This window comes from Melospiza georgiana, chromosome Z, assembly GCF_028018845.1.
Source record: "Melospiza georgiana isolate bMelGeo1 chromosome Z, bMelGeo1.pri, whole genome shotgun sequence".
Taxonomy (NCBI): Eukaryota; Metazoa; Chordata; class Aves; order Passeriformes; family Passerellidae; genus Melospiza; species Melospiza georgiana.
This window is the reverse complement of record NC_080465.1, coordinates 44,659,989-44,686,638: the sequence shown is the minus strand read 5'-3', so window position 1 is coordinate 44,686,638 and position 26,650 is coordinate 44,659,989. Positions and strand designations below refer to the sequence as shown.

Below are 26,650 nucleotides of genomic sequence, written 5' to 3'. Positions count from 1 at the left end.
CTGCCGCCTCCCGGCCTGGACTGGCGTCCCCGGGCTGAGGCGGCGCCCGAGGCTTGCAGGCATCTCTAGGCGCCGCGCCCGAAGCTCGCCGACGGCGACCCAAAGGCCCCTGGCCACGGCGGGGACGCTGCGGGACACCCGGCGGCGCCCGGGCTCCGCACCGGGCTGTGCCGAGGTCCCGCGGCGCGGGGGGCGGGCGGTGCCGCCGTCAGTCAGCGGCCGCGGAAGGCGGTGCCTGAGCGGGTTGGCGAAGGCGCCGGGGGCGGGGGCAGAGCCGGCGGCGGGCACGGCACCGCCGAGGCACTGAGGCGGCGAGCGCGGTCGGGAGCGCGGCGGGACGGACGCACGGCGGAGAGTGGGGCGTCGCGGCGGTAGCTGCTGCCCGCCGGTGGGAGGGAGGTGGTGACGGCCCCGCCGCTCTTGCTGTTCCTGCTGCTCCTGCTGCCACCGCTGCTGCCGCTGAGGTAAAGCGAGTCCTGTTGCATCCGCTGCAGCTGGTGCTGGCCCTCGGGCGGCTGCCGGGGGCACGGGAGCGGGGCGGGAGGGGGCAGCGCGGGGCCGTGCGGCCGCCCGGAGCCAGGGCACCGGCCGCCCCTGTGGGGTGACAGCGCGAGCGGCAGCGCCGCCCCGCGCAACTTTTTCCCCCGTGCCGGGGCGGGCGTCCGCTGCGGCCGAGGCCGAGCCCCGGGGATGGGGCAGCCTGTTCCCTCGCGGCCGGGGGCGGCTCGGCCCGGCGCTTCCTGGACGGGCAGGGCGAGCGGCCGCCGCGGGGCTGCCCGGGTGGCGTGGGGAGCCGGGCCGGTACCCGCGCCGGGATACAGCCCCCCCCGGGCGGCGGAAGGGGTGTCCGTAGGGAGCGCTGGGGCGGGAGCGGTCGGCTCGGCGTCCTCCGTGCCCGGGCCTCCGCCATCGAGTGCCGGCTCGGTGCAGCCCTGCCCCGGCGGTGGAGAGACAGCGGCCACTGAGCAGCGGCCCCGGAGAGCGGCTGCTCTGCGGCGGGGACTGCGTGTCGGCGCGGGCTCCGGAGTGGTTAACCTGCTGGCCTCTTCAACGGGACGGAAGTTCAGACTGTACTGCTTTCCTGAGTTTTTTCATTATCACCTCCCTTCGTCCATAGTTTGCAGCCTTTATAAGGTCTTTGAGATGTTTCAGAACGAGATGTGGTGTATAGTGCTTACAGTACTTATTCATTGTGCATCTGTTTGGACTCGTTTAAAGACTTGTGATAGAATCTCCACAGATTCAAAACAATTATTTCTGTAAACGGTATAAAGGTGTTACTACGTGATACATCACGGACCTCACTTTCTTGCAGAAAATAGTGTTCTAAAGTGGTACTTGGTCGTCTCCACTTGGAGAGTATATTTCAGAGAAAGCTGCAGTTTGAGTCACAGGTGTGTAGACACCTAGTGGGGAGAAGATTTTGGTCTCCAAGCAAATTTCCCTGCTTACCCCACAATTCTCATTATTTCAGCGTCCCCCTGAGTATGTTAGTCAGCTCTTCTATCTACCAAGCTTATCCTGTAATGGATAAGCAGGTAGGATTGCAGGGATTTCTCTAGGGATTTTTGGAAATTGTTAGAGAGATTGCACTGCAGGAAATATGGTTATTAAATTTGTTAATATAAAGGTGAAGAAAATCTTTGCGTCTTGTACTAGGCATGCTGTACCAGTAACAGCCCACCCTTCTGGTATCACTGTGCATGCAAATGCAGTGTAGAAGTTTTTATTCTCCAGCTCCAAAGACATGATAGCTTGTGTGGGAGGAAACCCTTGGGTACCAGTGAAGTGGGAGCCAGATGTCTTTTTTAACAGGGGAAGAAAGGGAGGGAGAAGGGGAAGATTTCATGTCCCCTTTGTTTTTCACCTAAATTTGTAGGAATGTCTCGAGTTTTTCTGTTGAATATTAAATTCTTTTCCCTACTGAAATGCTCAATGTAAACGATTCTGCTAAGAGATCGGAATTCTGCCTGAACTCAGGAATCTTTTAGTGGCATCATGCTCTTAGACAGTAAATAAAAAACAAATGAACATTGATTCTCCTCCTGTACTTCTTCTTCCTTTTCCATTTGACCAGCCAAATGGAAATCCAGTAATAAAATCGTCTCAAATATAGGAGTATTTCTTCCCTGAAGTGTTTGGTTTGTTTGTTTCAATCTATTTAAGATGGTGTTCAAGCTATATATTTTAGGACCAGTCAGCTTGAGTCAAAATGCCTGAATGTAGAGACTGTGTAATTTCAATTGGAGTAAAAGGAATTTTTTTTAATGCAGGATCTTAGCCAAGCACTCTAAGAGGCATTTTGCATACACTGTGGTGTTACTGAGCAGGTGAGGAAAACTGGTGTTTGTCCCTGTGTTAAATCTATATGCAAGGCTCTTGAACTCTGAGTCTTGGTTCATCCCTGAACCTGAGACACAGTAACAATAGAAAAAGGCATAAATCCAAGGAGTTCACAATGGCTGACTCACAGGAGTGTCTCCAGGTACATGAACCGTAGATCAGGAGGGCAGATCCTGGGTACTCTGTACTAAGGGTGGTGCTGATAAGTGAGCATGAACAGGTACTGCAGCTCTGAGCCCCAAGGAAACTGGATCTAAGGAAACTTTGCTATCATAACTTCATTGAGTTTTTCTAACGGTTTGAGTTTTTAAAATATGATTTAAAATTGTCATAACAAGTTCTACTACAACATTTCCAGTTCTGTATGTTCAAGAGATTAATAAGAGACAGAAGTGCTCATTTTAAATATATGGCCATAAAGTTGCTATCATACATTTGATAATAAAAGATCAGAGGAGTAGGTCAAGTCAGTTGAATTATGCAGTGTTTAGAAGACTTCATTGGCTGCCAAAATGCCCACAGGCAGTAGGAGTTAAATAAGTAGTTGTAGCAGAGCACTTGTTGAACCTTCCTTAAAAAGAAAATAAATATTTCAGAGTATTTAAAGTAGTCAAAATGGTAATTTTCTAGCAGGCTTTGCTGTATGCATGGTTGGTTTTGATTGGAAACATTTGTATTAATCATAATGCTTGGATCAAAACTGTTAAAGTGCATTTTTTTTCTCTTGCTACATGAAACAGGAGAAATCCATGCTTTTGTAAAGGCTTCTCTGCTATTTAGTTGATACACTGGTACCTGTACTTTTTCCACAGTTTTTGTCAGTAGAATTTTCTCTGGTAGAAGAGTCAAAATTAAATATAAGTGAAACTATTCATGCTAATTACAAAGTCTGTGATATTTGGTAGCATCAGTCCGGTAGGCAACATAGTTTGGTTTTTCAGAAGTTGCTGCAGAAATCTCTAATTAAAGCTTTGGTATGTGCTGGGTGCCTAATACACGTGGATAGATTTGCAAGTTGTTAAAATAAATACTTATGTGCAAGCTTTTTGAAATAGGAAGTCTAATTCAGGCCCACATAATTCTTTCCTACAACAAAAACTGGTTGCAAGGGATGATAAGGAAGTTCTTCTAGAACTTAACAAGATTTTCTTCTGTATTCTGTCACGAGAGATGTTGTGCAACATGCTTCAGGGACCTGATGGGCTGAAGAGGAGCCACATACAAATTAGGGATCAGGTTTATTCACTGGCACAGAAAGTCCATATGCGTTCCTATAAACACTTCTTAGCTTGTCAATCACATTTCAAAGGACTTGATGACTGAGGCATTAGAAAAAATGGTGTGGAAAAGAGCTGTCAGATGTTCCCTATTCCAGCCCTGTCTACTGATGTCTCTTTACAGTGTAAAAAGGGACTGTTTTACAAAAAAAAAAAAACACAAAAGGGCTTTCTATACATTGAATGCAAAGTACATAGTCAATATTTACCTGCTGGTATTACACAGCTCTCTCAAGTCTTTTATTCAGATGTAGTTTAGGACTTTCATTGCAGCTTTGTGTAGTTAGTACTTTCTGGTTTCCAGTATAGCATTTCAAATTATGATTTGGCTTGTCTTTTTAAGTAGATGTAAATGAATAACAGTTGAAATAATATTTAGAAAGCTTTTACTGTTCTATATGTCTTCAAGCAACTGTTCTCTAAATAGATTTGGGTTTTAGTCATATTTTTCTTTTACTTTATGGTTGGGCAACCTTGAGCTAAAAGTTCAGGCCTGTGTTCTCTTGCCTTTAATGTAATTTAAGCCTGTACCCTGATACTTCACTCCTGCTAGGGCTGCTTAGGTGGTCTGGGTGTGCCTGTTTCAGTTGCTGATTGTTTTTCTAGTATTATACCATAAACACATTAAAAAACATCTGGAAGATGGGGGAGTGGTAAAGCCCCTCTTTAAAAAAGAAAAAGGGGAAATATGGTAATCATCAAGTAAAAGTTATTTTGAGTCTTTGGTTCTTCTACAGATTACAAGAAGACCCGTTCCTCCAAAAGGTTTTTGAAATACAGGCGTCAGGATGGGGATTGTTGCCCATCCTCACTCTTGTCATAAAGAGGAGGAGACTGGACACCCCAGTGGTCAATGCTAATTACAGTAAGCTCCTCCCCTCTCTTGACAGACCTTTTGTGGAGAAGGGGTGTGGCTGTCTGGCTTCTGGAGATAGTATATAAAATCTTGCTGCCTGGTTAGATACTGCACTAGAGTGGAGAGGAACAGCTCCAGGGCTTAGCCCTCTCACTCTGAGGCTTTTCAGTAGCCGTAAGTCACAGAGAAGGAAGTGTGCCTCATACTGCAGGGTTACAAATTTGGTTCAAGTAATTTGACATATATCCTTTATAAAAATGCAAACATTTGCTGTAGATATTTTTTGTGCTCTTGCTTGATTTTATTGTCACATAGGATTCTTGTGTGGGACAGAGTCTTTGCCAGGGTTGCAGAGGTAGAATCCCAAGTTCACAATAATCAAGTGAATGTGAAATGATTTCATGACATTTCTCTTCTCTTTCCAGGAAAAGCATGTGTGCAGAGTTTGGTGGCAGAATATTTAAGGTATGTGGGCAGTCTGTGGCAAATACATCTGAAGAAAGTGTGACTGGCTAAAGAGTCGTCTGAACTTGTGTATGAAGACAAAGAAGTGCTGGGAAGCCCAGGAAAAGAATTAATCGGAAGAATATTGCTAGACACAGAAGAATTGGAACTTTTAACTTCTGCAACAGACAGTGACTAAGAATAAATACATTGGTAAAAACATCAGCAGTGAAAAGGCAGACTGTGTTTTTTCATTATCTTTTGGATTTTATTACTTAAGAGACGTTTTCATCATCCCATTTAATTAATCTTGAATTTCTCTGTACATAAAACTAAAACTGGACAATTGCATTTCAATACTGTTTAGTAACACTTTTGAATGTTAAATCATTTGCCAAGATGAGTGCTGAGGGATATCAATACAGAGCTTTATATGACTACAAAAAAGAGCGAGAAGAAGATATTGACTTGCACTTAGGAGATATATTAACTGTGAATAAAGGTACCTTACTAGCACTTGGATTCAGTGAAGGGGAAGAAGCAAAGCCTGAGGAAATTGGTTGGTTGAACGGCTTTAATGAAACCACAGGGGAGAGGGGGGATTTCCCAGGAACTTATGTAGAGTACATTGGAAGAAAAAAAATATCTCCCCCCACTCCAAAGCCTCGTCCTCCTCGGCCTCTTCCAGTAGCACCAAGTCCTGCGAAAGCTGAATCAGAGAGTGAGCAACAAGGTCAGTATTCAGAAGGTGCATGGTTTCAAGTATTTTTGTTTCACAGTCTTGTCCGAGTGTACTTTCATGTATATAGCACCTGTTGGTTACCTTTTTTTAGTGTACGGCTCATTTCAGTCAATTAAGAATTGTTTCTACATTGTAATGTTTAGCTCACACACTTTGTAGTTTTGTATGGTTTGTCTCAGGCACAAGGACCAGTGACTTACTGTGAGGTACATCTCACAGGTTAGAAAGTCTGCTTCTAATTCTCCACTCTAAAACCTTAAGTGGAAAATGAGCCAGTTAACATTTATTTTAGGTTTCTAAGAAACGGATGGAAGTATTTCCTTTTGTGGTTCATTAAACTCACTATTGAGAAAGTTCTTGGTGAGTCCAATACTATGCATTCTAAATAAAAGCATGTTCTTACCACAAATCTTTTGCTACCAGCAGAAGATAAATAGTCTCATCATGGGGGGTTACCTGTGGCCTTAAAGGTAAAATTGAATAATTTAAAATTAAGAATGAAATGATAATAAAGAGAAATTCAGATTTATAATTTTGGGGTATGGCATACAGTAGAAAAAGATATCCTTATATGAAAAAAGGTTAAACAGAGGAAATACCTTCCTAAGTTGTTTTTTAAGCTTTATTTGCAACAGGATGCTAGGCACAACTTGGAATTTTATCAGAACTCTTCTGTTAAGAGAAGAAACAAGTCTTGTCTTTTATAATTGGAAAAGCTTTGGGGTAAAAAACCAAAAAAAACCCAAAAAAACTCTTCCTCCAAGTGATTTTGTCTCTTTTACCTACTGACATTCAAATTTGGGTTTTACAGATCAATAAGCCAAGTACATTTTAGAATAGACTTTACAGCTTATTGGAGAAGTCTAGACTGGCTTTTATTTCTTCAACTTCTAATGCTTCATAAATTCTCTGGGTTTCTAACTGTAGATAATAAGAGTTGTAGTATGTGGTCATGTTCATTACTATGGTGTCACTACAGTGACACCATAGTAATGAACAGTATCATTGCCCTTCCTACACAGAAATGTTTGCAGCATCACTTGCAATTTGTGGGATCAGTTTATCAATTTTCATCCCTTTGTGCATATTGTAACTTTATATTCAGCTGTGCTGATAACCAGCAAATATAAGGGCAGAAATATACAAAAATGTATGTGGCAACCAAGTTAACCTGGCAGAAGCATTTCTAGGTTGGTGGGGACTTAACAAAGAGTGAATCTGCAGTGGTTTATACAGCAGTGTTCTGAAGCACTGCAGCAGGTATTCCTTACAAGTCTGCAGTGCCTAGATGTAAATCATTGTTAGGATGAAGTTGAGGGCAGATGAGGCTGTAGGGGATTTTAAGTTGTGCTGTCCCTATCTCTGAAGTCCTTGAACCCTTAACTGCTAGTCATTAGAGCCTCATGTTTTCTCTTTCATTGGCATAGTTCTGAAAATGGAGTATTTCCTTTTAAAAGAAAAACTATTATATCTTTGATCATTCTTTTATTGGATATTAATTATGCTGCTCAAGTGACACTGGCTGTTTTCTTAACCCACCTGTGGAGGTAGTTATCATCATCCTGTGTAACTGCAGAAGAAATATGTTTTTTTGGATAGACACCTCAAAGTTGACAGATTATTTTGAGAAGCAGAGAATGGAAAGAAAATCCCATTCTTTACATGTTCTGTGGTGCGGTGAAGCAACCAGCGTCCTGACTTTGATGTTTATTGTTTTAAAAAGTAGCACTTTGTAACTTCTTTAGTTTCTGTACTCATGCTTGCTCGATGCTTCTGTTCGCAGCACCATGCTGTGAGCTGGCCGCAGCACTGCACTGGGAAGTCCTGGTGTTAATCTTGCTGTTTCCAAGCCTGCCTCAGGACTGTGTTTGTATCAGACATTTATGGGAGTTTCAGCTGCTGGGAGTTACTTTGGGAAATTCTGCTGCAGATTTGCGGGGGCTCTGCTTATATGTAACCTTCTATGTGAGATTTATTGCCCGTAGACAAAGTACTATTTACATACAATGTGTTTATTTTTAATACCAAGGGACTCTGGGAATTGGAAACAAGAGAATGTTCTGATTTAACTGAGAATCTTCATCTCAAAGCCTGCGCACATAATCCTGCTGTGTTCTAAAATGCTTAAGAATCAGCTTGAAGTCCAACCTTGTTTTCTTCTGATAAAAAAAAAAAAAAAGGACTTCCCATAGCTGGTTTTGAATTAAAGATTTTAAGCTTCATATAAGAGGCTAGACACCTCCATAATGCCCTAAGACCAGGGATTAGACCCTTCTGAATAGAAATTTGAACTTCAGGCTTAATTACTGTTAAAATAAAGTATGCTTTCCTAAAAGAAATTAGGAAAAGTAATTATAAGTAGTCTCTTTACAGATCTTTTTTCCTGAAGAGATCTGAGGCAGAGAGTGCTTTGAATCTTAGAAGCAGACTTGGAAATTTACTGAAAGAGTATTATAAAAATCAAAATGAAGGTAAGACTTTTAAGTTAGCAGAATGCTACAAAAGTTAGGGTAAAATCAGAGGTGAGGGCAGAAATATAGTTCAGATAAAGAACAATGTAGCAATATATGTTTGATTTTGAGATGGCTTCACTATTTTTGTTTGTGCTATTTGGGGCAGGGAATAGCACAGTTAACATTGTCCAGCAGCCAATGTAATGGGCAGTAGGCCAAGAGATTCTTCCCAAGATGATACTTCTCTCTACACCCTTAGAGTGTATTTCAAATAAATTAAGGTGTGGTGTGAAGTTGCCTGACCAAATGCAGTCAAGTTTACATTTTCACTACTTGATGAATTGAAAGTACTGTGGATTAAAATGACAAATTAATGGGGAACTGTAATTTAAAACTACTTAAACATACCTCATTTATTTGTATCGTTTTTTAATTCTGTAAAGAGGGAATTCTGTATGTACTCCTGTTGCATATATGTTGAATAAGAGTATCAGAAACTTGCGATTTCAAAGAATATATATGCATAATCAAAGAAGTTCCAATTATTTGCCATATACCTAGGTTTATTTTTTGAAGAAAACTTTTTAATACTTTCACTGCTCTTTTATACTTAATTATTGAACGGTACTTAATTACTGAATGGTTTTCCCCCTTGTCTTTATTAAGCCTGATCACTTGCTCATCAATGTCCAGATTGCTTTATATTGGATATATTTTGCAGTATTTAAGCACAATGCTGCCAGTACTCATAATGCTGTATTACTCAGAAACAAATAATCATAGACGTCTGAACACACTTTGCAGTCAAGGAGGCTGTTGACATGGGAAGAGCTCTGCTCATCAGGCCTGTCTTACGCAGTCAGTCTTAAAAACAGAGAGCTTCCTAAATGTTAAAAGCCAATCTGAAAACAACCCCCCCCCCCTTGCTGGTGGTCTTAAGTTCCATTAAAACACTTAACTCTTTCCCCATATTTTTATTTTATTCATCACTTATTTTAAGTTTCTTGAACCATTGGTTAAGACAGGAATTAGCATTCCTTGGCTGAAATGTTAGGACTATTATATTTTGCCTGTCTTCCCCTTATCTTTGTCAGTAAAGAATTAGATTTAGTCTGATTTTGGGGGGATTTTTTTTTAAATAGCGTCTGAAAAGACATAAAAAGAAAAGAGAAACAAAAGCCCCAAGAAGTCTCTAGCACCTTCTAGTCTCAGTGTCAGATGATGTAGTGTCAGAGCTATGGCAAGGCAGATGTAATTCCTCTCACTGTTGAGAGATTCCAAGTGATCCAACATGCCACATTTTTTTCCCAGACAAGGGTGCCTGGCTGCTGCTGGGAGGATTGAGGTACTTGCAACAGTGGAGACACAGCAGAGGGTCATCTTTATTCCCCCCAGCAGATATCTGAAGTTTATGTGAAACAGTAAAGATTTCGCAAGACTGTTTTTTTTTCTCTTGGAATGATTTTTTTTTTATTTTAATTGAAGCTACATTAGGCTAGTTCCTCTCGCTTATCCCAGTTTTCCTCAATTCTTTGCAAATGGAAAGTGCATAAGCTGTACAAAGTCCAGATATGGTTTTCAAACGTTGATTCAACTCATCTGATATGGCCATATATATTTAGAGTTAATTCATACAGTATCATTTCCCTACCTGTTTTGTGAAGGCTGATCTTAAGCATACTTTGGAGCATTAAGCTTTGATTTATGGACTGAAATACAGATTTAACTCAGAATGCTAAATTTTCACTTTGAAATGAAGATCAGATTGCAGTAGGGCAGACCAAAACTTTATATGAATAATTTGTCTGGTTTGATGTTTTGGCACTGCCTGTAACTTCCTGTATAACTTAAAAGGGTTGTTTATGTTGACACTTTGTACTATTTCAGCTGATTTTGAGCCTAAAAATAATCTGAAGCTCTTCCTTCTTGTGGTGAAACTATAAAAGAGATTTTTTTTTTTTAAAGAAAAAGTCCAAACTCTTTTTCACTCTTCTTCTAGAACAGATACAGATCAGCAAGTTACACAAAGATAATGACACATAACATTTGGAGACTCTTTCCTTTCACCAACCAGGTTATGTATCTGATAGAGTTCCAAACTGACAGAGGGCATAAAACCATTTGTGCATGGTTTAACCGAGTGTGTTGTAGGATTTGTTTCTTTAATTTCGCTCTGAAGCTAGTGTAACAATCCATTTGTGAAAATTACTTAGATTTGTGTATTGAGGGACATAAGAGTGAGTGAAATGCAGTGAACCTGGAGCCTCCATTGGCAAGAAAACAGTCATCTTGGATGATTTAGGCAAATGGAAAAAGGAAATTATGAGATCATGAGCCACTATCTCATGACATATACAAATGGTAAATATATTTACCATTCAAGCCAGAGCCCTTGAATTCTTTCTTTTTTGAACCAGTTGGAGTATAAGCCTTTGCCCTGCTGCAGTTGTCAGAACTTCATTGCAGACATGAATTTTTCACGTCAGTTGAGTTTGACTTGCACTGGGAAATGGGGCAAGTTCCTGCCGTAAAGCCTTGCTGGCTGCTTGTGATAACACTTCTAGGCAAATTTCTAGCTGACAGATAAGTGCATGCATCTGAAAACAGAGTCCTTGCCAACTGCTTTATCACTGATGATGGCAAAGATTTTTGCAAGCTCCACTGAAGTGAGATAGAACATTTTTTTTTCACAGCGATAATATCAGGGTTGATAATAACTATAAAAGCCTTTATAAGCACCACAGGAAGCACAGGGATAGGCTTTGCAAGTCCGAGTACAAACTGCACGTGGAGAAAGGGCCTGGGCAAGTTCATGGTTGATGCGTGGCCCCACCTGCTGGTACAGGAGGAAGGAAGCAAGAGGGAGGAAGGACCTTCAAACACACTGTCTTCCATGTTACATTTTAATCCTCACAGGATAAAAATTAAAGTGAGAGAGAGAGCTTTTTAAAATTATTCTTGAATTGAAAAATAGATATTCCTGTGAAAAATATAATGCTTGGAGTACACAGAACCCCCTTTTAATCCTCAAGGCTGATCTTAGACTGAAAAGGCTTGTGTGACTGAAATGAATCTTTTTTCCCTGACTGTATCAATCTAATTAATCTAACACATTATTTTACACATTTTTGCGTTAAGAAGCTGAAATAATAAGACACTCCTGTTTAGCTGCTGTAACAAATATTTGTCTGTTTTGTGTCATACTTATTTTAATATGCCTTTCTGTGATTACAAAGACGTCACTATGTTGAGTGACTTTGCTTACATTTTCTTAGCCTTCTGTTATACTGATTTAGTCTGCTAATACCTTGTGCTGCTGACATGAAAGCTGGGGCAGATGTAAAGCATGGCAAAGGTGAATTGGCCTACACTCTCATTGGAATCATCTTTGTTCTGTAGCTGTGATCCAGGAACATCTGAAAAAACCTTCACTGGTTAGCAAATAGTTGTTACTTAGGCTTGCATGTGATAACGTCAGTTTGTGAGTTTTAGCAATACACGGTACTAAGTGTTTGCCAAGAATGGATCATTCAGCACCCTGAGCAAATAACCGTGCCCACTTAAATAGTTGTGTGATGCCATATATGCATCCAAATTTTCTTGTGTGAAAGAACACAAGTCTGTAATTGCAGCTGGCTGTGCACTGTTTCACATCTGCGTCTTACCAAAGCCCCTCTCCATGATGAACATCCATGAAATCAATCTGAAGTCTAGAATACAAAGAACTTCTTTATTTTCATAGCTAAGAATGATAAAGGGAATTACACAATATTAAAGACATGGTTATTTTAACTGGAGAAGGGTATTAAGTCCTGAGAATACTTTAGTAAGAATCTAAGTGCTTGAGAGAACTTAAAGAGAATTTCTGGCTTAAAAAAAATAGTTGGTTAATAGTTGCTAACTTTTGTTCATGTCTTCATCAAAATACACGTCTAAAATGCAATTCTATTTTATGATGGTTTCATTAAGAGAAGGTGCTTGTGTAGATTTTTTTGTTAGGGTTTTGGTTTTTGTTTGTTTTCTTTTTTCTACTGTCTTGTAGAAATGCCTGCACGCTTGCACATTGCCTGAAACCTTTTCATAAAGTGTTAGCAGGTGTAACCTTTTGTACTAATGAGACTGCTTTTTGTTCAGTCTTTTATAAATGCTGTATGCTGCAGTCCACAAGGGTAGCACCTAAATTTTGTTCCTTATTTTCACATGTTGACCCACTTTATAAAATAGTTTGTATGTCAAACAGCATTAAAAAATTATATTTAAGCTGATGGCTTTTCAGGTAACAAGATTGACAAGACAGATTTTCAAAAACTCACTACTGCCTTGATCCAGGGAAAGATGTGATTGCATATGGTTTCTACACTTCAAAAATGTCTTTTGAGACTATCTCCTACTTCAAAACTACTATGTAAACTATGACATGAATAATCAAAAATGTCTTTTACAATTTAGTTAGCTGTCAGACAATTTTCTCATTCAATCCACTAAAGTTTGTATGTGCTCTTCATATTTTGCTATGCTAGAACATTTCCCAGAGGTCAGTATCTGAGATAATTTCTTCACTGGAGGTTGTGGATGTTAAGAGCAAGAAGTAAGATCTGCCGTTGGTAGGTCTAATCATGCCAGTTTCCATCTCTGCTGGCAAATCACTTGGTGGCATCTGGGACAGGAAGATGCTCCTGCAGAAGGGAGACCTCTTGCAGGAACGGCAGTTACTTTGAGTCCATTTACCACGCAGCAATTGTATCTTTCCAGTAAAATAGATGGGGTTGATTTTTCTCTGTGGGTTTTTTGCCTTTTTTTTTTCTTTTTATTGTCTGTGTTTTAGAAAAACAAAGTTAAGCTCTACTTTCCTTGAACATTTCGATGCTTTCCTGTAAAACACATGCACACCTTAGGTTGTAAAGGTAGTGGCAAAAAGCCAAATTATTCCACTCTAGAACATTTAATTCAAGTGGTCTCTACCTTGCTCTTTCTCCTCTCTGGAGTTGTATTTGTTGGATGCATCATGTTTGAACACTCCAGTTCCATAGCCTCCTGCTCGCCACCTGGGAAGAAAGGAAGCATATTGCAACCTGAGAACTGTAGTCTTGAGAGGGAATGCACCTCTGAGCTGGTTTGTGCTGGGATAGAGTTACAACGACAACCTAGCAGAAGGCATGGCTGCACCAGGTTTGTATGTCTTGTTTACAGATATAACAGTGGAATTTATTTGTTGGGGTCAGGAGAGAAAACTTCAATGCTATCACCTATTTTTCCAAGATCGCTTCATCCTGCTTGGATAACATTGGTAGATAAGCAGAGAAGCATGGAGGACTATTCTTGGCAAAGAAACTTTTGAATCGTATGCTGCAAATCAATGTTCCAAAGCATGTTACAACTTCTCCAGCTGTCTCTCTCAAGGAGAAGCCTCTTAGTTTGTGAGGTTACTTTTTTATTTCCCAGTCCTCTTCCTCAGCTCTTTTTTGCTGGAGGTAGATGAAGGCACTTAAATTAGGGAATTAATGAAAGAAACCACTAATTATGCATCATAGTAGATAAGGCTGCACAGCTGTATGTGGTTTCATTATCTCTCTATCCAGGAACATTCCAGAAATAAGCAGTTAAGGGGAAAAATTTTCAGTCTTTTTCATATTTGCACATGGTGTTCGACACTGTGAGCACAAATTCCAGTCCTCTGGTGCTATTTTTTCATGAAAATTTCACTGCAATTTTTCATGTGCTGCGCTTGGATGCAGGGAGCAGGAAAATGTCGCTTGTGTTTTCAACCTTACCCTTGAATTGCCTCCTTGCCAAGACACGGCTGCTTGGCACAGGTGAGGAGCAACAGAGACTGTGGCAAAACCCTCCATCATTTCCTGCTTTGCTCTTAGTTGACTGGCACATGCATGAGAGACATCTGCCCTGATGTGATCTGCCAAGAGTTGTGAGGTGCCAGGACACCATGGGGTGCAGCGAGGTGTGATCTGTTGCTTGGCCTTTCAGTCTCTGCTGGTATATGGGTATTCTGTGAAGGCTTGTTTTAGGTACTTTGGAGTAAAATCTGTACAGATGTTTAAGTACAGTTAACAATATATTCTGGCCAGTCCAAATCTACTCAATTGTTCTGAAGCCAGAGGAGTATAGCCTAAATAAGTCAGTAGCCCAAATAAGTAATTTTCTTAATAAGAAGATTAAGGGAGGCTTTTTTGCTCCAGTGCAAGCCAGTTCTAGCCATAAAAATTTTTGTAGTCATCCTCGTAATCTGGCCTGGCCAAATGATAGAATTTTAAGGAACAAATTCTAAACAGCAAGTAGCAAAAATTTCTTCTGAAATAACCAAAAATAGGACCTCTGTTCATTGAGTGAGGGCTTCTTAAGGGCACAGAGTGATAAAATGTTTGAATTCTCTTTGCTGTATTTATAATTAATTACTGTTGGTTGAAAAATTAGTGTTCCCTGCAACTTCCATGTTTTTCTGACTACTTCTTGGATCAAACTTAGTGCTTACAATTCTAAAAACTTTCTGGTAGCCTGTGTAAACTGCAGTCCCTACATGAAATAAGAGATTTTCACAATCTCATTATTGTCAGGATTTGGGAATAATATTAAACCACTGGTTGAACAATGTTTACTACAGAGCAACTAGCATTAAATCTTGCTTCTTAGCAAATTGAAAGTCTCATCTATTTTTGATACTAAAACCTTCACTGAAGGCGCTAGTGGGCTGCTGCTGCCTTCCAGAGTGATTTAGAATGCAGGACTTTGAGTTGCATGAACAGTTTAGCAAAAAAGGGGAAGACAGTTACCAACTGTTATGCTTTTTCTCCAGATGTTTCCTCTAAGACAAATATGTAGAGTTTTATTATGACACAGTAAGAACATGCCAATTAGATGAGTATGGTTGTTTTGTTGGGGGGGTTTTGTGTGGGTTTTTTTTTGTTAATTCTCAATGTCTGTTTGAACTAAATAGCCAGTCAATCAAATACGGTGGTAAATTGTCTAGTAGTTTGGATGGAACATGCCCATGCTTGTTAATGTGAGCTGCTCTGTTCTAAATAGAGTACTAAAATCCTTTCTTCAAAATCCTTTTGGATGCAAACTAAAAATAAAATTATTGTAAAGTACTGATGTTCTTGAAAATACTATACATGATTGAGGGTTTTTTTTCCTTTACTTCAAGAACTTGTTCATACACAAAGCCATAAGTTACTATTCTACTTTCTCTTAAATTTGTGGCAAAACCCATCTCAACTTCAGAAGGAACAGGATCAGACCTATAGTCAATATTTAGCAGCATTGGGAAAAATCGCATAGTTCTTAGTCTTAGTTCTTTTTGGCAAAATTCACAATACTTTTAGTGTTTGGAGCACAAATCTTATCTCTTTTTGGAAGAGATTCCAGTATACCAGATTCATAGAATATGAATGTGCATTAAATACTACACTATAAACACTGGTGTAAAGAGCAGAGTCTGATTGTCCTTTCATAAATTTTGAAAACAAGTAAGGGACTTGTGAGCATCTCTTCTGAGGTCCTGGGCTAATGTAGAGCATGTAATTTCACCCTGTTATTCCTGCTTGAAGCTCCTAACTTCTAGATGAATTTAAAGCCTGTTATTAAATAGTCCAAACTGCTTCCTTTGTACATATTTAGTGTAGATTACTTAACTTTTTATCCCTTTAATATCCAGCACATTATAAGAATTGTGAATGTAGTAGTAAAATGTTTTCATTTAGGAAACTACATAAATTTAATTGTATTTGGTGATGACAGTATAGAAACTGCTTTGACAAGGTTATTTTCTTTCTATATATTCAGAACTCCTCACTGATACTTGTAAAAAATTTGCTCTAGGGTGATAGATACTTTGGCAGGGCTGATGTTTTCCTTAGGGCTGCCTGTTTGGGTAATAATGTGATAGTAATAGGGTTTCTTATAATTGAGGAAGTGATATGGTGACAGTTTTATTTGTAAATTCTTTTACTGTAGCACATTATTATACTTAGAATAAATACAGAGTTTTATCACCTTGATGTATGTGTGTATAGACACAGAGCTGCACACTACAGTAGGAGAACATTAGGGTTTCAAAACTGCATCTAAATCTTGTGTTTATACATAAAAGTACAGCTTCTTTCAGTGTATACCGTCTGATGCAATTTTTTTTATTGATATAGTTGTCGCACCCTTTCCCCCATTTATTCTTGCTTTCTTTTTTCCAAGGTCTTCACTGAATTAAAATTGCTTCATTCAGGTTGATCAGTTCCTAGTATTAAGCCACCTGTTCTTCACAGCCTTCAACCTTCTCTCTGGAAACAGGTTTTTTCATTGATACTTGTGCTCTTTCCAATGACATGACTAATTAGTGTTTCACAGAACTTCTTATTGACAAGTACTAAGTCATCTGTAGGACACTTTTGTGAGCAAAGGTGCTATCATCGTTCCTGTAAGGAATAAGGTAAACCAGACAATTAAAAAAACAACCAAACAAACAAACCTACTGCTTCAGGATAGTCTAAGGTTAATCTCTTCATGCCATGTACATTTCACTTAAAAAATGTGAACCTAGGAAGTAACTCTTAAAAATTCTTAACATATGAGAACCTTAGCAGTTACACTTCACTGAGATAAATAAACCCAGGAACCAGAAATGGATTAGGTTTGACTCTGCAAATCTTTATTTGTCACAAGGAGTGAGTACCATATTCTCACTCCGTGTCTGGCTTCAGTTACTATGTACTGGATGTCCAAAACAATTCCTTGCAGAACAAATCTTCCTGGCATGCCTCTTCCTGTGCCAGCTGGAATCCAAATATAAGCATCAAAATCAAAATAATTACTAGAACGTGAATGCACAGATTCAACATATATGGTAACATAATTTAGTGTTGGCTTATTTGTTCCATGACTTTGCAAATCCAGAGTTTCAAATTCTCAGTACTTTGTTGTTCCTGTTAGACATGCCTTGCAATAGAACATTTCAGTGACACATGTTTTAAGCACCTCTTACTTTAGGTTTTTATGGTGCATCTCTATTAGTTTTGAGATGTTGTTGTATCATAGTTGTGATTCACAATACAGGAATATTTTGTGAATGGTGACATTACATAGTAAATTACCATTCTGGGAGCTAGATCTTTGCTCTTGTAATACTAATCAATAACTTGCTTCCTTGAAAGATGCCTTTGCTCCCGTCTTTATCTTGCCATGTAGTTAGCTGCAACCTTAATTAATCAAGAGGTGTGGCAGCGCAATTTTATCCTAGTATGACAAAGTTCAAAGCTTTTCCTGGGCTACTCTGTTGCTAGCATCATACATTAGATTCCTCTTTCAGGAAACACTAGTTTAGAAAGTGGAAGTCAAGACATCAAGTGTGGATGACAGATGAGTAATGAGGGAGGTATGAAAAATACTCTTGACACCTGGAATGGTTATTCATTAACTTTCCAGACGCACTAGAAACGTGGAAAGAGTGTTCTGCCGTGGAGGAATCTGTGCTGTCTTGCAGGAGACTTTTGCCAAATTGGAGAAATTGAAGGATATACTTACTCCATATGAAGTTTTCTGCTCTTACTCCCTATGAAGTTTTACTGCACAAAGATCTTTTTGTTTTTAAGTTTTTCATTTTTCATATCTTTAGATGTTAATATGGAAATTGCAGGGTCATTGGGTTTGAGTGTACAAACAAGAGAGAGAACTCTGGAGAGCCATGGCATTTGATCTTTGAAAACTATGTATGTATGCATGCTCCTCTGAAAACCCCAGATTGCAAAAATCATTTGTAGTGGGCTAGAGAGGTATTTGACAGATTATGTGCAAGTACATACATGTGTGTTTCATTATTTGATTGCCTTAGGAGACTGGTGTTTAAGTTGGCAGATCTACTCACTAAAAGCAAAGCTCTTTGGCTGGCAGGATTACAGAATGCCTGAAGGAGAGAGTCCAAATGCTGAGAGCAAAAGAGAGGGAACATGTAATGTGCAGAAAGCGTGGGGAAGCTATAAAGCCTGCAGGAAAAAATAGATTTGAATATGGTTCCAATTTGTTCTGTTGGGCTCAAGTTGATAGCCATGCAGAAGTAAAAACATGAAATTCTCTTATTTCAGTATGAAGTTAGTGTTCTGGAAAATACTGTGGTTTTTTATCATGCTAAGTATTATTTGGTTACCTATTTGCAGCTTGTCAGAAATCTTTAATCCATGCTTATTTTCTGACTCAAATTTAAAAAAAAAAATCACAGTTTGTCTAGGATATTTACAGAGCACTGTCAGACTGTGACGTAAGTGGCCGCTATAATAGGCTATGAAACTTTGTTCTTCTCTTTATTAGCATGACTCAAAACTCCACTGTTGACTCCCAGTAGATGTTAAATTTCTGTATTTAATTTTGCGATATGTAATTTGTAGCTATTCTGGGAAAAAAATAAAATAAACTCCCAACCCAGTCTTTATGCATTCAAGTTTGGAACGAAACTATCCTGCAACGTTTTGTAATCAGCAGACGAGCAAGTTGAGTATGTGTAGCTAGAGAAGTCTACACCTGTGGCCTTGGACTTTCTTGATGTCTTGCTCCTCAACCTAAGGCAACACAGAGTAGCATTTTGACTTGGTTTTTTGTATTGCTCACTCCTACCTGAATGCCATTATAGAATAACCAGCCACCTTGCTCTGTCCCCTAAGACTTACTTCTCAGTTTGAGAGCAAGGTTTGAAGTATGGGAAGCTGACAGGTGAAAAGCAGACTGATGTACTGAAACAAGAAAAAGAGAAGCAGAAGGGTTGGCTCCCCTGAGAGATCAAGAAATATGCTATTTGAAAAAAACCCAAACCACCAAAAAAGCAAAAATAAGAGGGAATTTCCCTTTAAAAAAGGCCAGAGTTTAGATGATTGCTCATACTGATACATCTAAATTATTTTAGAGACTACAAGTGACACATTTACCATGAAAGACTAGAATCCTTTGAGAGGTAATAGGTCCTGCAATAAAAAGGTCCACGGTGGTGGCATAGCAGAGTTTAGATGAGTTAGACCAGCTGTCTGCTGCCATTTTTGAGGAGCTTTATATTGTAAACTCCTCAGTAAAGTTCTCTGAAGTTGCCACATGTGAACTGTTTAGGAGACAAGTTTTTCCAGCTTCATGCAGGCAGTTCATATGAACTGTGCTTAAAAACAAGGAGTCATATGCGTTTTAGAAAAATCAGGTCAGTTTAAAATTAATGTATTCCTCTTTTTCCTGTTCTCAGCAGGGAGCTGGTTCTTTTGGAATTATTTTCCTTCTGGAAGTCAAGTGAGATACCCTTTTGCTTTCTGGCATAGCCAACATTTAGATAGATAGATAGATAGATAGATAGATAGATAGATAGATAGATAGATAGATAGATAGATTGATTTGAAAAGGCAAACAAAATGAGAAAAATGTGTTCCCTTCTCCTAAGGCCAAATAAAGGTAACTGGTTCTTTCTTCTGGCAAGATGACCAAGGGATTCCTCTGGAGCACAATAACAGAAAGACCATAAATGTAAGACTTCCTTTCTTTCCTCTCTCTCTCTCTCTCTCTCTCTCTCTTTCCCCCAGCCCCCACACCTGGTAGGGTAGCAGGAAAACAAGCAATATATACCTGGCATTTTGACAGAATAGACAATTCTCAGTCCTTGCTGGCCAGTGTGGAAGAAGGCTTACTCCAATCAGCCAGCAGCCTTTCAGCCTCTCAATCCCCCACCCATTTCTTAGTGAGTCATAGCTAGAAGGCCTTTTCACATGTTTGATCACATCTTGCTCAAGTCAGGAATGTATTTTTACTCCTTTATTGCATCCTATAAGCAACATTCCAAGTCAATTGAGTGATTTTTGCTTTAAGCTCTGTACATATGTGGAAATGGAGATAAATATATAGATAGATAATGCCACTGTATTTTCAGAAATGGGTTAGAAGACCAGCTAACTTTCCTGGCAGGCACAGGATGGTGGAAAAACTGATTTGTATGTTTTATGTGTGTGACCTCTAGAGGAGTGGTACATGAGCAGTACTTAAATATTCAAGACATTAGTTTTTCTTGTCATTCTCATGTATACACTTAGTAGTCCTCTAAGTTCAGAGATAGCATTGATCCTGTTACCCATGAATTTTCTACAAGAAAGTTGGAGAATGTCTACAGCACATTCCACTGTGCTGGAGTAGGTCAGTGTAGGGCATCTGCTGAGTAGCAGAAGTAAGGAATGGAAGCAATGGATCAAAAATGCTTCTTGCTTATCTCTTGGGTCTTTGTAGAAGACCTAAAAAGAGCTTCTTTTAGCTCTTTTTACTCCTCATTTACTCCATGAAAGAGCTGCTTTTATTTGATTCACCTGAGCTAAAGATCATTAGGAACATGTTGTCAGTTCTTAACCAGATTTATGTTTTTCTATTTTTGCCCTTCTGTAGCTTACACCTTCCAAGTTCACTTACAAAATCTTTCTTTCAGTTATTTCATCCTATTCTGTTCAGTCTCACTCTTCTACCACTGGTTTTCAAGAGAGAGACTTTTTTTTGTTTTAGACCACAAGGCACTCTAACACTGTAAGGTTAGAAAAGGATTTCTTGGATTTGAAGTGTTTATGTTTTCTTAGAGAGGCTTTGTCTCTTGTTTTTGATCTCTTTGCAAATGAATGCACCCACTGCAGACTGAAATCCTGCTCCATACCTTCTTACCCTGACTTCAGTTAATCCTTGGCTTGCAGATGGTGATGTAAAAACAGCCAGTTTTTCATGAGCACCATCTTTGTTGTCATTGTCAATTTTCTTATACACTTTCTATAAACAAGTTTTACACTATGTGAATTTCATAACACAGTGTGATGGTCAGTACACAAATGAAGGTTTTTTGCCAGTTAGAGTTAGTTAACCAATTGGAGCCCTGACAGCTTTGTAAAGGTTCATGAAATTGATTTGTCTCCCTAAGTGCTAAGGTCTGAATTACCTCAGAAGAGAAGTGTGAACAAGCAATGATTAATGAAAGAGAGATCTTTAGGTTCATGCATTAAGTACATGTACTTGATATCGTATGACATCTTTTTGGTTTGGGATCTTGGTAGTATGAAATATATTGGAATAAGAAAATAACACTGATACTGCTATGCAGAGAAATCTCCACGGGAGTATGATATGGGTCAAAAAATCTTATTACATATAGACTTAGAGTTTTCTTCTTCATCTGAAGGTAAAGAGGATGGTGGGATTACCTCTCTATAGATTCAGTCCAGGATTTTCCTAATAATGTTGTTTCTGTAACTATGTCAGATCACCCAATGGTTTAATGGCTGTAAGGATTAACCCAGTTTTACTTTCTTATAAGTCTGCCTTTCAGCATTGCTGTATTGCTGTATTCTGTTGCTACAGCTACGGCTCTAAGCTTTTCTTTTTTTTTTTCTTTTTTTTTTTTTTTAGAGGAGGAAACATGTTTGATTTGATTGGAAACACATTCAATTTTTGAATAAAAGTCGTGCTGGAGAGCTGTTGCCATTGTTTGCATTTTTTTTCTGGGTGACTGCTGTACACTCATTATTTTTAACTTTCTGTGTACTTACAAATGTTTCCCACAATTCCCAAAAGATGAAGGAGCAGTGTTGACTTTTATCTATCAGCAGCTTCTGCCAGTTCTTTTATGTAAATCTTCCAGATCTAAACAACTTGACTTCTCAAGCATAGTAATATGCATTATCTTTTCTTGCAGCTGTGAAGAGCCTATTCTTTTCTTCTAGATTTTTTTGTCTGTGGATAGTTTGACAGGGATTTGTTGTTATTCTTCTCCCATTAGTTTCTTGACAGCAAAAAGGTAACAAAACAAAGCATTCTTTCAGAGCAAAACAACATACTGCCCTGAATTTTTATGTATTATGGTTATTGACTAAAAAGAGAATGCTTTAAATTCTGCTCTTCTCAAGCAGAGATACTATCACAAACCAGTGTTTGCCCTGCATAAGAAACTTTGTTACTGGTAAAAAGGACACAGCATAAGGAACAAGGATCCTTTAGAGATGGGACAGGTCATTCTCAACAGTGTTGCAGTGACCATGGTATCTCACAGTGAAGGTTCATCCACCGTCATGACCTGTCCTGGCTACAAAGAGCAGATGCTACTGGAGCACTGCAGTTTCTAACTGTCACCATTTATATGGAGAAAGGGAATTGAGATTAGTAGTCCTTGTAGGATAGCACCAGACATGATACTGCTTTTTAAAATACATGTTACTACTTTTTAAATGAAAATGGTTTCAGCACATGAACTTGCTCTATCTATGCAGTTTTATCTGATAGAGGTCATTGAAATAGTCTCACTGTGGCTTTCCACTAGTCAGCCAGAACCACAATTTTCAAGTGCCTTTTGAGATGGACCTCAGCATTCCTTCCCTTAAAAAGATAGGCAACTGCCTCTTTCCTATGTGTCAAATGTTTTCAGGAAAAACCAAATACGTATTTCCTCTCCCACTTGCTAGGAAGAACTCAAGAACAAATTGTGGACCATAGTACTTTTACATGGGAAGCCATTCTAAGAGGAGATGATAGAAAATTCAGGTTTGAAGAGGAAAATAAACAGGAGAATATAAGCCTACTGCATGACCATGTGTCCTTGTACAGTCTAGATAATATTCCAGGTACTAAAGTACTCAGTTCTTCAGCTGAGTTTTATCCCTTGAGAGCTCTGGTCTTTGTGCACTGAAATGGGCAGTGTAATTTAATGGAGAAAATTCTATGTCATTATATGAAAAGAGACAAAAGCATGATCTGAAATTTAACATGCAACCTTAGTTCTTTGTGGTCTTAAGTTTTGAGTGCTTGACCTTGGTGGTGGTCTTGATGCTCTTACAATATAGTTTTGTTAATGTGTCTGTGTGGTATGGCAGGCATCAGAGGGAGCTTTGCTGCTCATTCCTTATGGAGTGACTGTAGCAAAAGTACCACATAAATTTTGACTAATAGCAAAAGTACCATGTAAATTTTGCTAATACATACTAGATGTATTAGCATACATCTAGTCACTTTACACTAAATTATATTTTTAGTGAATTTTCACTCTTACTTAGTTAAAAAAAAAGCCTAGAGTGCAGAAGTTAATAGAAATCATGGCATAAATATCCTTGGGAATGATGAGGTAGTTTGTGGGAAGGCAGCTGGCAACAGTTCTAAGGGAATACTTAGTTAATCACAGTGCCAGTGAGGGAGGTTTTGTTTTGAGAACTATCAAATTTTTTTTTAATAAGGACTTCTATGTACCACCATTAAAATCTGGATGTTTAATGGCAATAATAACATTGAAGCACTGGGAACTTGATAAATAAGTCCAAGATGCAGCTGCTGGTGGAATGTGCTGTTTGTTCTCTCACCAGCACTATCAATACTACTCTTGACCATTTGGTGGTATATATTTCCCTTCTTGATAGTATGTATGGTTTCATGTCAAACCACTGTCAGAAGCTGAAATTGTCATTTAGTTTCTCTGAGGAGAACTAAGCAGGCCGAGTTACTCAAATTCTTGCAGATCTCAGTTCTTTTCTAGTCCTGGAACAGCCATCCTGAAGGAAGGGGAGGGAATATAACAAGCCTCACTTCATGAAAAAAGCAGTTCTGCACTTTATTGCTTCAGTTATTTAGTTGACCCTGTCCTGTTCCTTTTTTTCCTGTCGTCTGTCATCATCTCCTTGCATGTGTTGATGTAGTAACTTGGTACCTACATCAGAGCTTACCTCTCATCTGCTGGTATCTCTCTGGCTGAAAACTGCTGGCAGGGAACCTGCAGATGTCAACAAGACAGGAAAAACAGGTGTTAGCTTATTAATTTTTTTCCTCTGTCATTGGAATCATGCACTGAAATCCATGCTGGCTTGTTCTATTTAGAGATGTTAACCTGTCCTTCCATTTAAAGGGATGCTCATGGGAATGTGAGAACACTACTACTGCTGTGCTCCTGCATGTCACACAGGGCTTAGGTTGATCCCTGAGAGTGAAGGGTAAGAAGGAATTATTCACCAGTCTGCCACGCCTGAGAAAAGCATGAGAAGCCTCAAGCTGTGCCAATGCTCCAGACCACTTGAGGGTGGTGAGATGTGCCTCTCCTGGCAGCCAGCAGTGTCAAAGTTCCAGTGCTAGCCTATTTGGTTTTCAGCTCCAGCTAAGTATATCCTGACCCACACTCTATCCTCCTCAACTTTTTGAGTGCCTCCTCTACTTAGAAGTAGAAAGACGTCTTTTAGTACATTCTTGCTTATTTCTTATTTTTTTCGTTCTGTTTATCTCACAGATCCTTGAAAATAGAGTTGAATAAGGAAGTGATTTTCCCACCTCTTGCTTGCTTTTTGGGGGAAGGAGTTTCTTTGGCAAAACTGTGTATGCATTATGTATGGCATCATGCAGTGTACTTGATGCCGGCACATTTTACTTATTTAATGTTTTTTTTTTCCTCAGAATGGTACTGCTCATGTTTTCTAATCATGCTAATAATAGTTGTAAATAGTTTCAGCCATTAAATTCAATTCTTTTTGGAAAAAGAGTATTGCAAAAGCTCACCCATAGAGGGAAGCAGAATACTGTCTGAACTATGGGCTGCTTTTAAAAAATTATCCATGCTTCAGATGAAGCCAACAAAGAACATCTGTTGTCTTAATTATAGCTTCTATTTCTAAGAAGTATGTTCTGTAGCAGATGAGAAAAATGTCTGACAGCTCATAATTCATAAAGTTATTGAGGTTTAATCTGATAGAATATTACATACAGAGTTTCTTCCCAGTACAGACATTATCACTTCCCTTTCAACTGATGATAGAAACAGGGCTTTATGAAATATTAAATTAATAAGTGTGAAACATGATTATCAGCCACTATTGAAAGTATTAAACTGTTATAAAGGACACACGTATAAAGTTCTCTATACTGTGTTGCTTTGTGGTTTTGTTTTTCTGCTTATCTCTGCAACTAAACTTTCCTCAAGCCAGACACAATCTCTTTGTTCTTCCTTTCCCTACTTTAATTTTGCTTTGTCTTAGAGGAATTCTTTGTTGATAATGCAGCAGCTCTAGGACAAGTATTCATTTTTGTGACAGAGAAGGGTAAAAAGATCCTGGATTTCTTTCAGAGAATTGGTATCTTATTGAGTAAGACTTTCAAGATCTAATCAGACCTTTTTTCTTCCTATCCTGCCATCTATTCTTTACAAATTATTTTCTTGTAATCTATATTTACCAGGGCTTGTTTCACCCCTTTTCACATAGCCGCCCCTTGTCCTTTTTAGCCCCGAGAGTGCAGCTGGCACAGCTTCATAAACTGGAATGAAGAGAGGAATTAGTTCTCCTGGCTCCCAAAATTCCCTGCATAGTCACCATGCACATGATACTTTATCAACCACAGCATTGCTTCCATGTGTGCTGATAACCCTGAGAAGCATCTAGGCAAAGTAGCTCTCAGTTACAACATTGATTTATGCAGGTAACCTTGTCTTTTTGACGTACTATGTGTAATTAGGATAAAATGAAGTAACATTCAGGTTTTTTTCTGACCCTTTTAGATTTAGTGGGTTGGACTATAAATGGCCCAATTTTAATATATGTGTGTTTATCCTTCTGAAAAAATGACTGCCTTATTCTATTAAGTGTCATAATATTATGACAAATTTTGTACATTTTTCTATAAAAGTCGGTTTGAAGTCCCTTTTTCAATGGTATAGGTTATGTGTTAGTACCTATCTTGCACAGAGGAATCTGGAGATGTTGGCTTTGTTTTGGGCAGTACACTGGGACTGGCGAGTCAGTAGGTCATGCTTGTGAGAACTGCTGTTGTCTTCGTTTTGGAATAAGCCCCTTGGATAAGTTGTTGTCACTTGGTGTTACTGATGTAGGATCTCATCAGAACTATGAATGCTTTACAAAGATATTTGAAGTCTGAAAGTCTTGGAATACTGTTTTGCCATGAGGGTTAAATGTTGCCATTAATGCCCTTGAAAGGCTTTATTCAGTTCTGCTTTATTCAGATGTTCCATCATTGAAGACAGAGAAAAAAGAGGAATGACAGCAGATGTAATAAACTGTATTCTCAGGACAGATCTGTATTTCCTGGCTAAAATCGTCAGTGTTCTGTTAAAAGGAAACATGTAAATCAAGTTACCACTCTGTCCTCCAGTTCATACCCAACACCTGTTAGCCAGTGGAAGAAGCAGGCTGTCCTGGGTACATAATATTCAAGGATTATAAAGTGGTAGTATTTTCATTCTGCTTTGCAGTTGTACCCCAGTAATTTAAAGTCACCAGCAGGCATCATTTTCCATATTTCTTTTGATAGCACTGGGGTCATTCATATCACAATAAATCCTAAGTCTCAGACATTTTTTTGCCTCCATAATAAATGGACTTCTTCTGAGCTCAAAGGCTCATAGTATTGGTGGGCGTGACCATTTCTTTTTCTAGTGCTGCAATACTCTTCACCTGTCTTCAGTTCTCCTGAATCTAGTCTTCTCTACTGCCAAGGCTTCTGTGATATTCTGAGTCTGCACCCTGCCTGAATGATGACATCTCACAAAAGTAAGAGACAAGTA

At 39.1% G+C, this 26,650-nt stretch overlaps 1 protein-coding gene across 1 annotated transcript in view; it reads left to right on the top strand.

Annotated features, from left to right (window-relative positions):
* The first annotated feature begins 295 nt into the window (after positions 1-295).
* The window catches only part of PIK3R1 (phosphoinositide-3-kinase regulatory subunit 1), a 57,371-nt gene continuing 31,016 nt past the window's right edge, over positions 296-26,650 (top strand). The window contains exons 1-2 of the mRNA XM_058043769.1: positions 296-464; positions 4,902-5,653. Coding sequence (XP_057899752.1) covers positions 5,320-5,653 — 334 coding nt within the window. The 5' untranslated portion in view covers positions 296-464; positions 4,902-5,319. The remainder of the gene's footprint in view (positions 465-4,901; positions 5,654-26,650) is intronic.